This window comes from Electrona antarctica (assembly GCF_951216825.1).
Source record: "Electrona antarctica genome assembly, chromosome: 5".
NCBI lineage: Eukaryota > Metazoa > Chordata > Actinopteri > Myctophiformes > Myctophidae > Electrona > Electrona antarctica.
Window position 1 is genome coordinate 25615117 of NC_136810.1, and position 17917 is coordinate 25633033.

The 17917-nt window shown below is 43.0% G+C and overlaps 2 protein-coding genes across 2 annotated transcripts in view; both read left to right on the top strand.

Moving 5' to 3' along the window:
* ush1c (Usher syndrome 1C) overlaps window positions 1-15525 on the top strand; it is a 29702-nt gene extending 14177 nt beyond the window's left edge. Inside the window, exons 11-20 of the mRNA XM_079501373.1 lie at window positions 819-961; window positions 2087-2152; window positions 2554-2723; window positions 4197-4252; window positions 11711-11752; window positions 12148-12201; window positions 12373-12472; window positions 13187-13296; window positions 13607-13662; window positions 15226-15525. Coding sequence (XP_079357499.1) covers window positions 819-961; window positions 2087-2152; window positions 2554-2723; window positions 4197-4252; window positions 11711-11752; window positions 12148-12201; window positions 12373-12472; window positions 13187-13296; window positions 13607-13662; window positions 15226-15238 — 810 coding nt within the window. The 3' untranslated portion in view covers window positions 15239-15525. The remainder of the gene's footprint in view (window positions 1-818; window positions 962-2086; window positions 2153-2553; window positions 2724-4196; window positions 4253-11710; window positions 11753-12147; window positions 12202-12372; window positions 12473-13186; window positions 13297-13606; window positions 13663-15225) is intronic.
* A 788-nt stretch (window positions 15526-16313) lies between these two features.
* The window catches only part of abcc8 (ATP-binding cassette, sub-family C (CFTR/MRP), member 8), a 129396-nt gene continuing 127792 nt past the window's right edge, over window positions 16314-17917 (top strand). The window contains exon 1 of the mRNA XM_079501909.1: window positions 16314-16536. Within this exon, the coding sequence (XP_079358035.1) occupies window positions 16516-16536 (21 nt within the window). The 5' untranslated portion in view covers window positions 16314-16515. The remainder of the gene's footprint in view (window positions 16537-17917) is intronic.

The window sequence follows — 17917 nt, forward strand, 5'->3', positions numbered from 1 at the left end:
GTCAGCAGCCAGGGAGATGCTGGGCGGGAGGAGTAGACGTAGGCTCTACGCCCTTGATGTCAAACTCAAATACACAGTGGGCCAAAAATAAAAACAACATTTCAAGTCGAGGGCCGGACTGGTTCAATGTTTATTTAAAACCTATTGAAATGAGTGCAGATATTGAACCTGGACCTAACACAGCCTATATTATTGCAACATTAATCGTTACGTCCTCGCATTGGGGCTCCTCACTTGCAGTGGAGCCATGTAGGATACAGGAGTAATATCAAACAAATTTTTTGCAGTCTAGTAGGAATGTGCATTCATATTTTCACGGCAATCGGATGCTCATGATGTGAGGCATTTTGTTCAAAATGAGCCACTCCTGCAAACTTTAGATGCCAATCTTAGCCAATCAGGATGGAATATGAGACAAACGTAAAAAGTCCATAGACTTGGCTGCCACATGACGTGATGTCTGAAAGCCAGACGTTGGAGCGCCCATAGACATAGAAAGGTAGCCGCCTCATTCGGCGCCGCAATTCATTGGATCGACCTGTATCGTACTGAGGGCGGAAGTGCGCCAGACATGAGTCATAGAGTTATATGGACATGAGTGTCCATGAGTGCCTCACTTTTGCACATACGCCCCAGAGCCGTCTATGCTAACGGAGGTATAATTCACATCGGTCTGTCGGGCCAATGATGCCGAAGATTAGCTGTTCAGAGATGGATGGACGGATATGGGGCAAAACATAGTCTCGGCCTGGTGGAGACAATACATTATATGAAATCCTGCCGGGTGTTTATCTTTCCATCCATCCGTCTTCCCTCAGGGCAGCGAGCTGTTTATGACCGACGAGGAGCGCCTGGCCGTGGAGGCCCGCAGAGAGCTCGATAGACAAGAACTCATGCACCAGAAGAGGGTCGCGCTGGAGACCAATAAAATTCTCAAAGAACAGCAAGAGCTGGAGAGACAGTGAGTGAAAATGAGGAAACCTAATGAACCATGTCTCCCGTTGAATGACAATAACAGGGTCATTGTTTTAGTACCATAAGTTAGGTCTACAAATAGAGATGTCTTATGCAGTCCTGTGTGGCACATCGAGTTAGGCATTGAGTTAAAGGGAAACAATCATGATTCAACATTACAGCAGTCTATTATCACTGTCGGGCAGAAATCTTGTTATTTTCACCTAGAAATATAGGAACACCTGGTTGAAAGTGGTTAAGTCTGTGGGTGGGTTTTATAAATATTTAAGTATTAACAAGAGCTTGTGACTAAATAACCACTACATTGGATCCATTTGGAACACAGCTTAATTTTTCCATTTCCGGACGTACAAGGTTGTCGCCCGGCAGCCACGTGCACGCATCCGCCTGGGTGACGGCAGACTGCTGGGCGAGTGCTAGCGCTTTGGCATGGGGGTCGGATACATATGGAATGAATTCTGTGCTGGCCATATATGGAGCGTTTCTTGAGTGTACAGAGTTTGATGAGGTCAGATCAACATATGGAATGTCGGAACAGGTCAACTCCATAGGAGATCTAAGGATGGTAGCGGGGGCAGTTTCTTGAGTGTACAGGGTTTGAAGAGGTCTGGCCATATATAAGAGCCTGTCTTGAGTGTAGGCCTACAGGGTTTGATGAGGTCAGATCAGCATATGGAATGTCAGAACAGGTCAGCGTCAGCTCCATATATGGAGATCTAAGGGTGGCAGGTTTATGGTTTATACCATAAACCCCTTTAAATACTGTAGCTTTGTTGACTTAAAGCAGTTGTGGAGATAGCCTCGAGAGGCCCTCTAGTTATATCTAAAGATATAGTACATTATTGGGCCTTTTAGGGACAGATGTGTGGCATTTTATCTAACTTGCTACTTGACCTCTTGATGCCTGTGTGTACTTGACCTATTGATGCCTGTGTGTACTTGACCTATTGATGCCTGTGTGTCTGGTCACGTTGACCTATTGATGCCTGTGTGTCTGGTCACGTTGACCTATTGATGCCTGTGTGTCTGGTCACGTTGACCTATTGATGCCTGTGTGTCTGGTTTTGACCTATTGATGCCTGTGTGTCGACTCTGGTCACGTTCTGAACAGGAGGAAAATGGAGATTACTCAGAAGACGACAGAAGAAGACGAGCGTTATCGGAGGGAAATGGACAAGTGAGTCTTCAAACCGTTCTGTGTCTCAGTAGCCTCTCACTTTCTGTCTGTTTTTCCTTTTTTTTCTCTTCCCATTTCCCTCTTGTGTCTCTAATCTCTGTTTTTTACTGGGCTGTGTGCCAGCAGATCTAAAAAAAATCACACATGTGTGAAGTGAGGGGCGCTCTAATAAATTATTGACCTTATACAGTACCAACCTTGAAACATACCTTAGTTACGTCACTAAGAATGGTGGTCCCTTATTGGCCAAGGGTTTCCACCGTCATACCGACAGCCGACACAGATATGACGTAAATTCTCCATTAATTTAATGTTTGTGTTAGGACAGAATCTACACTATAGCTGTTTATAGTTATACTCTAAAAACAGTATAACTGGGCTTTGTTTTTCTTCCTCTGTAGGATTGAAGCTGTGGAGAGAAAACACAATAAAGACTGGGAGGAGGACTGGGGAAGCAGAGGGAGACCCAAAAGCCCCAAGTCTCCCAGGAGCCCCAAGCGTGGCAAGAGCCCGTCGACTCCCATATCACCTGAGCGCAAAGCTCCTCCACCACCCAAGGCAAAGAACTCTCGTAAGGACATGACACAGGTTTTCTCCACGTCTTACGCCGGGGGCTCCACTGACTGTGTTGAGTCGCGTTGCATTTGGATGGTGCCAAAAATGAACCAAGGAGAATGGGCGACGCTGTCCAAATGCAACACGCAGGGTAACGTCGGCGGTGGAGCACCCTTCATTGATTACAAAAATCAGACCTGTAGAAGTACTGTACTGTACTGTACTGTACTGTACTGTACTGCACTGTACTGTACTGTACTGTACCGCCCTCCTCCCTGGCGTGTGTGTGTGTGTGTGTGTGTGTGTGTGTGTGTGTGTGTGTGTGTGTGTGTGTGTGTGTGTGTGTGTGTGTGTGTGTGTGTGTGTGTGTGTGTGTCAGTGTCAGTGTCAGTGTCAGTGTGTGTGTGTGTGTGTGCGTGTGTGCTTGGCGTGGTACTTCCGTGCTCATACACACAGACACACACACAAAGTCCCTTTTTGAGTGGCTAGCACCACTCAAAAAGGGAAAATTCCCTGCATTGTAGATGACGCAAAGCTGTTGGACGCCTGCTGGCTGCAGTGGAGCTTCGGCGTTATACAGTATCAGACAGTGGTGGTCTGGCATGTTTTCCCCATACCCCCACAACTCACTGTAACATTGCTGGACATTGCTGGCATTCTTTTTCCAAAAGCTTAACACATTTTGCAACATTTTCAAGGAAGCCATGGATTCCATTCATTTAAGTACGGAATGAAAATCAGTCCGGAAACTAGCTTGAGATAATATAAACCATTTCTGTAACCTCGGTTATTTGTTACATCATCATTGCATTCTAACCACATGAAGCCTATTCTGGGGACGGACATTCTGCGAAAATAGCTGCTCTACATGCTCACAACTCATCGCATTCTAGCTTGTGGATTTTTGCCAAATTGATGTGGTGTAGAGAGAAAATTTGTATAGGCCTCGCCTCATCCATGACTTATACATGATTACCGGGTGGAGAATAAAATAATTGTAGGTAGGTTTATGTCATAGTTAGTTAGTGACCTAAACATGTCAGACCACTAGTATGGTACTTTGGAATAGATCAAGTGGATTAGATCATAAAATGATCTATGATTAGATCATAAAATGATCTAAAATGATCATAACATGATCTAATGCAGTGGTTCTCAAAGTGGGGTCCAGGCCAGGGATCCTCAGGGTTCCTTGAGGGGTTCTAAATGGACCTCTTAAAAGTCCAACTCTGAGAGTGCACACATGGAACCAAATGCACCCTTTCGGGTCCATTTGGTTCCATTTGTGCACTGTGTGTAGTTTCTTTTTTCTTTTTTAAGTTTGAGAACCACTGATGTAATGAATCTGTGGCCTATAGGCTACACTCCAGTGTGCAGTTTGTGTGTTTCTTCCTCTTGGAGTGTGTATCCTCTCGCTTCACATCTTCTCTGCATGGTCTGTGTTCTCCTGCATGCCCTGCTGCTGCCGCCACACACCGTCTCCTCTTAGCTGATGGAGCCAGCTCCTTCCCAGATGGAGATGAGGAGGCGGGGGAGGTCGGAGAAGTGAGTCCAGATGTTCATAATGTAGACGCATCATCACCTCACCTGATGTTGTTGCAACATTCTAGATTTCCTTGAAGAGCTTAACTGCTAGCGAGATTCTAATGACAAATTTCAGAAAGACAATACACTCTCATTTTACGAGATTTCCTTTGGCAACCAGAATGGGTTTGAGGATGTTTTACTGCATCAGTTGGATCGTTTAGCCTTGAACTCCTCTTGTGAGAATTTATTTTGTATTTTTAATTCATTACAAAACCTTGTCTGCTGGACTCCTTTGCTGGTAATTTTTTTCACTTTCAGAGTTATATTAACTAAGGAGTTTGCTGTGAGCATGCGCTGTGTTGTTGACTTGTTTCTTTGGTGTGATGTATTTTGCCATTGGGACACACTGATCTTTGCACGTCTCCCCCCGTAGCATTCGGCTGGTTTTATCGGTATGAGGGGAAACTGCCCACACTCCGCAAGGTATTTGATATAGTTTGAACTTGTGTGGTGTGAGGGTACAGTGGTTTACTTCATCACGGGAGTGTTGGAATTCCAGAATAGAACATTCCTTTTTGCCCTTATTAATCAAAATCCCAAGTCTAATATAATAACACGACATGTACAGTAATGTCATTAGGAAGGACTGTTTGCATGTCATGGTTTGGAGTGATGGTGCATGTCTTGCTCTGCGTTATGACGTTGATGATTATGATGATGGTGCCACCTCAGAAAGGAGACAAGAAGAAGAAAAAGAAGAAAAATTCCAACACAGACACAATGACCGAGCTGAAGAAAAATAAGAAGGAGATGGAGTTTGAGCTGAAACTGGCCAAAGAGAAGGAAGGGATGTACGAACGAGAGAAGCAACTGAAGATCAGCAGGCTGGTGCAGGAGGTAAACTGGAAGACATGCTGGAGTGGAAACGTGTTCAAAATGTTGCGTTTGGCTTTGATGATGGCCTTGGCTTTGTCTAGCCCCGCTGCATGACTCTGGGTGATGTATAGTAATTGCTCACAGAGTAAGTGTTGGCAGATACATTCCTTGAGCTCCTTTGTGACCGTTGACATCCAGGTCTCAGAGACGGAGAGAGAAGACCTGGAGGAATCTGAGAAAGTGCAGCACTGGGTGGAACGTTTGTGCCAAACTCGGTTGGAGCAGATCTCCTGCGTGGAGAACGATTCCCCCGAGGTACGAGAGCCACATGAAGTCTCAAAAGTTGGACATTTTACAATTTCCATAGACCTATGTGACGAGTAATGCAGCAGGTAGTACATCATATATTGATGAATTGTGCCACACTACTTTCACTTATGATAAGGAGTTATAATCAGCTTTACATTCAGATTTGTTTTGTACGGTTAAGGTCTTTGCATTCCTAGTCAGAATTGTTTTTGTCTGAAAATTGTGTGGATCATTATCCTTGGATAACGGAAAAAAACACATACGCAACCTTTTGACTTATTTTCCGGGCCTACGGTATAGTTTTCGAAAGTGACATGAGAAAAGTGCTAATACACAGTAAAATCCTCAGTTTTTAATTTACCCATTTGTAACTCATAGTTTTTGCATTCGTTGACTCTCAGAGTCAAAAGACCACTGAGGATTTTCCAGTGTATGAGTCTCATGTCATGTCGTCCTCCAAGCTGTCCCACCCAGGCTCCCCCGCCTCTGAGCCCAGGGTGAAGCGCTTCGCCGGGGGTCTCCACCTGGCCACCACCGACTTGGACGACATCAACCTGGACGAGGTGGACCCGAGCCTGAGGACCATGAAGAGGCTAGCGCCCAGCCAGCCCGGCGCTAGCCAGCCCCCGCCCCCTCCGCTACCGCTCCCCCCTCCCTCCCCCATGCTGCACGCCAACATCCCCAACTACTCGTCGACCGCCACCCGGCCCCCACCCATGCGACAGCCCCCCCCTCCCTCCCCCATGATGCACGCCAACATCCCCAACTACTCGTCGACCGCCACCCGGCCCCCACCCATGCGACAGCCCCCCCCTCCCTCCCCCATGCTGCACACCAACATCCCCAACTACTCGTCGACCGCCCCCCGGCCCCCGCCCATGCGACAGCCCCCATCTCCCCCGAACACCCCACCTCCCCCGCTTCCCCCCTCCGCCCACTATCACGGACGGCGACCGTCCTGGTCGACGTCCTCGACGGCGCCGCCCCCTCCTCTCCCTCCTCCTTCTCCGCCCCCTCCTCCTCCGCCCCCTCCTCCTCCCCCTCCTCAGCAGCAGCAGCATCACCAGCACCGCTTCGAGGAGCGGGTGCCGGCCCCCACCGGCAGGTACCAACAGCGTCAGCAGCAGCAGCCCCTCCAGTACTCTTCCAGCCCACCGGGGCAGAGGAGCGAGTGGGAGTCGGGCGGGTACCTCCCCAGGGGAGGGCTTTACTCCTCCAACAACAGCGAGATGTCCTCCATCCCCAACAGTCCCAAGGTTGGAAGCTTCACACATCTGGTTGAATGAAGTGTCTGCTGGCTGCCTTGAGGTTTCAAATGCGTCGTATCCCCATGTCTTTCACTGCTAGGCGGTTACTGATCATCTCACTCACATCAGGGCTTCCCAAACCTTGTCATGCCGAGGAACCCCAAATGTAGAGAAATCACAGTGCACCCAATACTCTTAGTTAAGAAGCTAAAAGGTAAACAAAATCACAAAAGAGGAAAAATCCAACACTCAACTATGGTCCTTCATAAATGTATTTTGTCATGGCCTTCTTCAGCTAGTCAGCCTTCATCAGCTGACTAGCTTCATCAGACAACTGGCAAACACTGATGAAAGCTGACTAGCAGAAATGCATTTGTTTGTGTTGGCCTCGGCGAGGCTAATACATTTTTAAGGACATTGTTGAGTGCTGGCTTTTTCCTCTCTTGAGGACCTCCAAATAGCCATAGCTTCTGGCCAGAACCCCTGTGTGTGTGTGTGTGTGTGTGTGTGTGTGTGTGTGTGTGTGTGTGTGTGTGTGTGTGTGTGTGTGTGTGTGTGTGTGTGTGTGTGTGTGTGTGTGTGTGTGTGTGTGTGTGTGTGTGTGTGTGTGTGTGTGTGTGTGTGTGTGTGTGTGTGTGTGTGTGTGTGTGTGTGTGCGCGTGCGAGCGATCTGTTTTATATTTTGAATGCTGAAACATTTGTCTTTCATGGAGTGATGTTTGATCAATATATTTTAAATTGCCTTCTTCCATAGCTACATTTACAAGTGAATGTGGTGCTATTATTCACCTGTCTGATTCCATGGTTTGAAATATCATCTATAGAAGTGCATGCTTTGTGGTCTGTGGTGTGATTTGATGAGACGACTATTTCATAACGTTGCATACATGCGTCGGGAGACGCATTTTGAAGTTGATTGCACGTGTCAGTGTGTGATTCAGTGTAGTGTTTTTATAAACTATATATATATATAGCATTCAAAGCATTCTGAGAAAAATATGCGTGCTGTGCTTTTGAAATCTCCTCGAGTGGATTGCATTTGTTTTTGCGTTTCATTGGTATTCCTGTTGTGTTGTGTAATGGCCAGAGGGTTGATTTTATTCCAATGTGATCACTGATCAGGTTATGAGAAATACTTCACATGCCAGTCGCGTATCTGCCTCAAGCAGCCACATGGTAAGTCTCTGTAAATGTCACATAATAGAGTTCACAAACCCCTTTTTACAGACACTTTCTCACTGTGGCTGTTGTGTGCAGAAGAACTCATGTTTTTTTTCTTTTCTTTTAGTAATCTCTCTCAGCCTATCTCTCATTGCTAGTTTGGATAACCTCTGCAACTCTGAATGCAACCCGATCATAACTTACATTTTTAGAGCTGGAACTATCGATTATTTTCTTAGCTGTCAGTTACTTTTCCAATGAATCAAGTAAAAGTTTCTTTATCATTCTTTTTATTTTTATGGATTTTTTTTAATTTTTATAACTGACTAAATTGATTAGTCTACTCTGATTAACCACGTAAGCTCTACTTTATACTTTAAAATAGCCGAGCTACGAGTTCACAGCACGTCACTTTGCGACATATTGTGACTGTGAGCTCACAGATCTGCTGTTTTCGCTATTTTTCTAAATCTATTATTTTATTCAAATCAATTACTTTTTTATAGTCGATGAAATCTCTTAGTTCGATTAACTGCTGCACCCCTTAAACGTTCTTGCATGTAATGAGATCGTGGCTCTTTTCCTCAATAGCATATAGCGCCCAGTCCCCCCAACCAGAGGCGAACAACAGCCCCTGCTATGTCCAAACCTGTCATGCTGCCCCATTCCAACGTCCAACCACGCCCCGAACCACCTCGACAACCGCTGCGCTCTGAAGGCCTGGTGAGAAGCACATTGTACTGTGTACCCACCTCCGGTTTCACCTTGTTTAACCCATTAAGACCTCAGGCCGATTCTACAAATGTCTTTTCTGATAAACTAAAGTTCAGTGGTTCAACGACCGTCAAATTTATATGTATTTGACCGCTGACACCATCTCAAAATATTTTGTTCCAGGGACCCCCAGAAGCAAAGATTTGAGTTAAAATATTTGCTTTAAAACAATATATTCAAAGTTTTGCTATTGTTTTGCTATTTGTTCACGATTCTTCAAAAATAGCACGTCTACAAGCATGTCACTTTGCCGCGCTATGAGTTTGTATATCTGCTATTTTTGAATAGCCAAAGTATAACATGTGGCCAAATTTGACTGAGGGACTGCCATTGGATTTTTTTTGAATTTTCGTTTTTTTTCATGTCATATGAAAGCAGGGAATCATGGCTTCAAATTGACATATTGGCTGTTCAGTTTGACGCACCAGTTTTGGAGATATGGCTTATAGAGTAATGTCTTGCAGAAAACAGCGAGTTGAGAAAACAGGCTTGAAAGGTTCACTTATGTGGACTCTAACATTACACCTAGCTACATGTTTAAGCATGTATTTCATATTTGCATTTCAGCTCTGCACTTATTTCAGACATGCTCTAGTATGTGAAGAGTCTGCCTGTGCTATTAACTCATTTTGGATTAAAAAAATGTTTTTCTCCTCTGGTAAAAAGCCGGAGGTTGTGCGATGGCAGGCTCTCAGTCAAATCTGGTCACAAATAATGCTTTAGCTCAAATCTAAAATGACACAGATGCTTTCCCAGTTTTAATGGATTAAGGATTACAGAGAAAATTATGCCAAAACCGGTTCCCACTATTTTGGTCATCATTAACAGCATGTCTCTGTCTGGCTGGATAATAAATCCCTGACACCCAGGAAACAAATATGATGGATGACCCCATCATCATAGTCACGTCCTGTCCTCCTTCCCCAGACAGGCAAACTATTCTGTGGTTATTATATCTCATGAGAAATTAATGTCTGCTATCCCGCAGGCAAACAATAAATGAAATAGAGAGTATACCGAAGGTATCAATCAGGGCGGTGGTGGCTCAGGGGTAGAGTGGCTGGATGGAAACCGTGAAGTTCGAACCCGGGCTCCCCCAGAGTTACTGTCGAAGTGTCCTTGAGCAAGACACTGAACCCCAAATTGCCAATGTGCTAGTTGGTGCCTTGCATGGTTTCCGCTGCCATCAGTGTATGAATGTGTGTGTGAATGGGTGAATGTAATGCACAATCTCTGTAAAGCGCCTTGGATAAAGGCGCTATATATATGCACCATTTACCATTTACCATTTATCAATGTGGAGAAGTAATAGTTACCTCGTAAGTAAATGCAAATAACTAGAGGTTCTGGGCCACTACGCAACCCTCCCATCTACATTATGCAAAGCTCAGCCTCCCTCTCACAGCCCCGGAATTGACACGACATCCGTAGCCAATCACCAATGATCACCACCGATTTTAAAGACAAATAATTGGCCAACGACACATCCTCCAGCCAATCACGTTACGGCATGACCCACTTTTCAACCAATCGCAGCGCACAAAACAGGCTTCAGTCAATCTGTACGTTGTGCTATTATTTTTATGCGATTATGACCCTCAAGTACACTGAGAAACTATTATGGAATATGTCAAGTCTAATAATTTGAGATAGTGCTGAAGTGCTGCTTGTGTTTTGTGTTAGCGGTCATGACATTGTGGCGTTCTGCATGGCCTCATGCTCACTGCTCTATCTTCTACTTGTGTTGTAGCCTCCAGAGATGCTGAAACGGATGGTGCCTTACAACTCGGAATTTAAATCAAGAGAAAAGACAGCACAAGTAATCCTGTTCGCGTGGTTTAATCTATTTCCTTTATCTCAGTTCACTGATCTTTCTGGATTAGTTTGTTTGGCGTGTCTTTTTCAGTCAGTGCATTAGTTCTTTTTAAATCTAGTACTGGGAGCTGATGGTAGGTGTGGGCATCCATCTCCCAGGGGTCTAGTGCATTTGAACGGGGATAGACTCCATCTCCCAGGGGTCTAGTGCATTGTAACGGGGACAGACTCCATCTACCAGGGGTCTAGCGCATTGTAACGGGGATAGACTCCATCTCCCAGGGGTCTAGCGCATTGTAACAGGGATAGACTCCATCTCCCAGGGGTCTAGCGCATTGTAACAGGGATAGACTCCATCTCCCAGGGGTCTAGCGCATTGTAACAGGGATAGACTCCATCTCCCAGGGGTCTAGCGCATTGTAACAGGGATAGACTCCATCTCCCAGGGGTCTAGCGCATTGTAACAGGGATAGACTCCATCTCCCAGGGGTCTAGCGCATTGTAACAGGGATAGACTCCATCTCCCAGGGGTCTAGCGCATTGTAACGGGGATAGACCGCATTGTTACCGGTTGATACCGACAATAAGCCACTCCCGACCTACTTCTACAGACCAAAGATTCGCAACAATATGAAACTGTTTTTAGCCTGATTTGTACTTGGATTTGTACCCCTTAGGTACAACAACACAGTAGCTTCAACATGACTGCCCCTTCATTGATTTCAAACACAATGTAAAAAATGACGCCTTTGTGTTCAAATTGCTGCAGTGAATGACGGCCTCATTACGACATTCAGTCAAGATTTAATCAATCTTAATTAATTAATCTCGCGCAGACTGCTGTCTCCACAGGAAAGAAAACGTTTGAAAAGGACAATTTAAATGAAGTGTGTTTGCCAGAGATTGTCCTGCTGCTACCCACAGGCGCATCTCTTTTCCCTTAGACTTGTTTTTGTTTTGTTAATGATTAATGTGTGCACTTGTGCCGTGTTGTGTTAGTTAAAAGAAAAGACAGAGGGGATACTTTTTTATATTGATGTGACAATTTTAAAGGTCACCTCACTTTATCATTAAGATTATATCCCACCATAGAACTGGTTGTCAAAGGAAATTTTATCCAACTCACTACACACATGTCTCTGTAAAGGTCAGCCATTTGACTACGTGACATCACTGCAATCACAGCACCAAGGATCTCTATTATGTTCCTTTGTGTGCTGTTTTGTTTTCATTTTTGATTTCCCCATTGGTCTCTTGAACTCTTTTAATGTCACTCTTGTTGATTGTCTTTCAGGTATTTCATAAATACGTAGAAGACTTTGATCCCTACTCAATGGTATTGTATAAATGAGCTTGGTATCAGGCTCCGTGTGGAAAATGCACTAAACACAGTTAGAGAGAATTTCACAGAAAATGTGATTTTCTCTCTAACAGATCTTTATACTACTGTATAAAGATCTGTTAACAATGACACTGATTAAATACAGTCACAGTATTGCTGAACTTTCATTTTCTCTCAAGTCATAAATCACAGCAATTATACAGTATAGGTCTTGATTGCATACTGTCCCACATTGTTATCATTATTACAAGACTGTTCTATTGTTGAAGGCCACAGAACAATTCAGTGGAAAGATTCATATATTTATTGTATTTGTATTCATTCAGTGCTGTGTCTTACTTTGTCGTTCTCCTGCTTTCTGCTTTGCTCTTTGACACATTCATAATTAGTTCTCCGTGGAGCAGATTGCTGGGAGAGATGTGAGACTACTGAAAATCAAAAAGGTAATATCTTTTATTACCTTTACCTTTATTACCTTATCTTCCTGTGAAGTGTGAAGACATGTTGTAGCTTAGATGCATTATTGATCAGCGATTTTTCGTACATGACATGGGTTGAAATGAGGTTGCTGCAATCCCAGTTATCCCACATCTTATTTTCTCATCCTTTTTCAGTCTGGAAATCTTGATCTGGCTCTAGAAGGAGGGGTGGATTCTCCACTTGGGAAGTTGGTGGTATCAGCTGTGTACGAGGGAGGCTCTGCTGACAGGCATGGTTAGTTTGCTAGTTATCATCACATATTACTACCATACAATATACCATATGGCATTCTTGCGGTTGTGTCTGTAAGTACAGATCCAGTCTTGAAATCATCTGTCTTGCTTTATTCCTATGTATGTTTCCAATGGAAACAATTGTGTGCACGTGTCTCTCGGGTCACTTTCAGTCACTTTTGCCCAGTATTACTTGTGCTTATCTATCTGGTCATCAATGATTCATAAATCAAGTGTGTGTACGTGTATGCGTGAGTGTGAGCATTTCTCTTGTTATGGAAATTGAAAATGGAGGTCTTCTTGTTTATTATGTGCACCAGGTTATGCGAGTAGTACTTCTCAGCAGAGAACAATCCCAGGCCCTATCTGTTTACAGAGAATGCATTCAATTGTCATTACATTATAACAGTATGATTTATGGTGACAAAAAAAAGTTTGCCAGCAGATGGCAAATTGATCATGTTAATATTTGTCTGTATGAGTCCTGTCTACCGACACTTTTCTCTCTGAGAGTTCTTATATTTCTGGTCTTAATTTCGAGAGTGTGTTAATTGTGTTCATAGTTCATACACTACCTTTCCCTCTACCGCTGCAACCACCGTGCTGTCATACAAACAATCAACTATAGCATTTTGTCTGTCTGTAAGTATGCTCCGCGGGTGTACCAAAACATTCCTGTGCAGTTTGGTTCTCAATCGATTGTGTCTGTTTCTAGGTGGTGTTGTGCCAGGAGATGAGATCATGGCGGTTAATGGGAAGATCCTCACTGATGCTTCATTGACTGAAGGGCAGAATTCAATGGCTAGAGCCTGGAATAGTGGAGGGGTACGTAGTACATTAATTCAACCACCTGTTCTTTCAAGATGCAGCGCATATATACAGTATATAGAGAGATTGTTTGATGTGGTAGCAAAGTGAATAGGGATTCTCCTCCTGCCAACATTCGGTCAGCATGTCGAATGCTGTGAAAAGAGGCCTGTGTCTTTGTCTTTTGCATATCATGTCAAATGCTGTTTACTTTTAATTTGTTGTAGTTTTATTGATGTAGCTCTGCCTATAGAACATTAACTCAGTCGATGCTCTGCTCTGTATGAAACCGTTGTTGGAGACGATTCATTCTTCTTTGTATCTTCAGGACTGGATTGACCTCGTGGTGGCGATGTCCCCTCCAAAAGACTACGAAGATGAAGTGTACGTAACCCCTGCAATAGAATTACCGCATTTTAATCAAGTGTAATAATCAGTCGCTTACTTCCGCTAATCTCATTTACGATTTGTTTTTTGTTTTTCTTGTTCCAATTGTTGTTGTTCTAATGAAGTAATGTAGTTTGCTGCATGCACTCATTTTTAAGTGTCTTATGACTTTGTACTGTTCGTATTGAGATTCGTTGTGTCGTGTTTTTGTGTCTGTGTGTGTGTGTGCGCACGCATGTGTTCAGCCCTAAATCAGCATCAGTCAGTCCCACTGCCAATAGAATGGTGTTTGAAGGCAGTGCGTCAGTATACAGACATGGCTACGTACTTCAACTGTAGCCTCCTACTACCTCACCCTCATCGGGGTAATACATGTACCCGTCAGCGGCGTTAGCTTCCTGTCTATTGCACGTGGGGGGTTGGGTGGTGGAGTGTTTGGTGTGGTGCTGTTTTGGCCCCATTCTTTTGTTCTTTTTACCTGATCACATGTGACAGTCTCCCTGTCAATCAGAAATAACAGCAAGTCTTTTAGGGATGGGACTTCAAATCAGTGAAAATGTTTATAATAATATACATACTGACAATACATTACATACCATACCGCATGGACAGTAACATGCAACATTACAAAGCAAAAAGGTTAGCATAGTATGTCAGATAATTGTATTTAGTCTATAGAGTATTGTTGAAGAACAGTGTTCTTTTTTTCGGCTGTCTTAAAGCTTTATCATCATAACAGCAACGTCTCATTTGCATGAAGAGATTTCCCACCAATGCAACACTGGCCCATCCTAACATAATTTATCTGCGACCAGAGTAATGGAGCAAGCCATATATAAACAAATATGCAACCCTAAGCATGGCTTCTGTGGAATTGCCCAGGGCAAATGCCATGGGTTTTTGAATAAATGTAGCCACCTGCCAGCCTTCAGCAGTTGTTCTGATTGATGATGTTCCAATGGACTGTTACATGTTTTGACTGATATAAATAGCAGTAGTAGACAGACAGCCTTGATAAATGCACTAAGAGTATATGCAATACATGTTTAGTTTTGACTAACTAACTGTAATGGCTTCACCAAAAACAAGGAGGCTTGGGGTCCCAAGGTTTTATGTGTTTCATTGAGTAGACAAGATGACCAGATGTTTGCAAAGTCCAATACACAAAACATTGTATGTTAGATTACAATAGATTACAAAAATGACATACTCTGAACTCCACTTAAAACCTTTTATGATCCTTGTCAAAATCTTCTGCATGTGTGTTGGTCTGACATTAAACATGCCAAAACAACACACATCTTACTCATTTACCTACTTTTTTATATTGTATTTGTTTTTTTGCAGTGAATTCAGGGTGACCAGATGTCCCCCTTTGTGTGGGACAGTCCCTCATTTCCAAGACTTTTCAGGCGTCCCACAAAGCGAGACACTGTCCCACATTAGTGTTCAAATGCCCTAATAGTTGGCCTTCTGTTATAAAGCAACTCTTGTTGTCCAACGTAGATCTGATTCTTTGTTACGCCTTACTGATTAAATGTTTTCTCTTTTGCTCTCCAGGACATTCTTCTAGGAATAAGCTGCCAAATAAACCAGAATCACCCAGAAGAAACTGTATAGTTCTCCACAACTCTACAGTAGTCACTTTCATGTCAATCACATTTCATTTGATTCATTCCTCAAGATCTAAAGTGCATCAAGACTAAACCACAAGAATATTTTTGTAATGTTATTGATTTTACTGAGTCAAAACATCTGCTGATGTGTATTACCATCATATCTCATCACACATGTCTTGCAAAGGAAGTTTCTGTCCATATAGAACTCCACTGTAACTGCCTCTCCAACAATCAATAAAGGTTTATTTGCTTGCATTTGCCCCTCTGGTGCATAGTTGTTTACCCCTATTTATATTATACACAATACACTACTGTACAGTGTTGTTTTAAAATGCTTTCTTGGTTTCTGTCAGTCGACTTGATTCCCTCAAGTCAAGCATAGCAGCCTCTTGCAATTATTTATGTCCACAGGGGGCAATAGTGTCGTGCTGCAGAGCAAGCCATCGTTTTAGTTCTTTATAGACTATGATCTAACCCTGAACCTATATAACTATACCTAATACCAGCGTCCATATGTTACTGTTACTGTAGTTACGTATAAACTCTTAGAAAGATTAGTCAACATCCACAAAGGGATTCAGGCTAGCCTATAATTATGTTTCATTACTCGATTAGCTTGAATTAATAATAATGTGAATTAATGAATGCAAAATGGATATGCACTGTGATTTAAAATGTGTATTGTGTGTGCAACCGCATAGTTGTTCACCTTTTGGATTCTATGCAAGCCTCTAAAACAGAATCCTACTAAGCTGTTATGTAATCACTAGGCTATGTTCAGTCATCGACATGCATGGTTCATAATGGCATACGTGACTGCAGTCCATTGACAGTGTAAGCATCGCATGGAGCGTTACGGCTATCGTCGTAGCCTGTCAGCATTTAGCCCATGTCAAAAGGGCGGCCTCGATCGTTGATCCCAAAGTCTTCAGCACCGTGGACAGCTCCACGCCTGGCTCAGGCTCTTTTGTCTTTATTTGCCTACGTGATGGATTCTCACAACCAAAACGAGGAACGTGAGAAGTGCAGCTGCACTCATGAGATTACATTTTTGACACGTGTTTTGTTTTCACTTTGACGTCGGTTCGCATATTCGTTTATTTGGATCTAAGTGAGCCTGCACGTCACGTGTTGCACAATGTCTTAGACGTTTGAGCTCTTGTCCATTCTGTTTGAACATTTTTACACTACTGTCAAGATTTTCTTGGAGTCGGTGGGAGCCTCTCTGAAGATGGGCGCACGGTATAAACCGGTAAGTGCTCGTGGATGTGAGTGATAATTCAAATTAGGTTACTTTTACATACTCGCTTAATTGTTTGGAATTGTTGCCTAATTACTGTAGTTATGTTTTTCCTATGGCCATCATCGTTTCAAACAATGTTGGTCAATCTATGTTAAGCATTTAGCTATTCTAAGCTACTTTTCATCAAACTGAGCTACAGTACAAAGCCCTTCAAATCACTGCAAGTTAGCCTACTTAGTAAATGTAGCTATAGTGACTTTATACAAAATGTGATTGATTATTTTATTGATAATTTGGCAAATGTATATGTGAAATATACAGTAAACAGCAAGGATGACACAATATTAAAATTATTTTCATGTGGCTGAGGACATGTTATGCCTGAATAAAACAACCGTGTGAAAGTTAAATATGGAGATGGTGAGTGCTCTCTTTGATGTAATGGACAAACTGCACTCAAAACTCATCTGTTGTGCCATTTTATGTTCATGTCTTGAGAGATTACTGAGAATGTAATGATTGAGCTTTTGTTAAGATACCCAGCTGGTGAAACAAATAGGCTTAATAACTTAATACACATCATTCTGAAAGTAGTTAAGGTATCCATAGCTGGGGAGCCACAGACCCAAAAGCTCAACGGTTAAGGATTAACTGTGATGTCATGACATACCTTTTATTTGTGTTTTTTCTATTCACTTGGTCATTAAGGTCCACAGAATGAGAGGTCTGCTCTGCCGGAAACATCCCGAAAAGAAAGTTATGGCCATTTTTGTATACACACCATAGACAACCAATATAAGGCAACATTTCATCATACTTTAAGTAGCATGTGACATGTCAAACTAGGTGCAGGTTTTCATGATTCTGAATCCATTACAAGCATTAGTTTTGCACGAAAAACACTCCTTGGCCTAAAAACGGCGATAGCCGTCATCACAAATGTGATGAGGTCAGCACATTTGGCCGGCAGAGCAGACCTCTCATTCTGTGGACCTTAATGACCAAATGAATAGAACAAATACAAATAAAAAGTATGTCATGACATCACAGGTCCTCTCAAATTGGCTCCCCGGCTACCACAAGAAATGTAGAACAACCTATTAGCTACTGCCTATCAGATTATGTAGGGTTATTTTGAATTAGAAAATGTGCTGCACATTTTCTAATTCAAAATAACCCTACATACGTATGTATTTGGTTCATTAATCTAGCGGTCTACAATCAACCCAGTGGCATTAGAGGTTGATTCAATGTCCATTATGCAGATATTTACAATGGTGAAATGTGTGTGTCCTACAGTAGCAGTAGTGCAGTGTAACAAAACCCTTCGTCACATTCGGCTTGAGAGCTCTCTGTCTGCACACCAGTGTTGATTTTGTCGACTAAAACT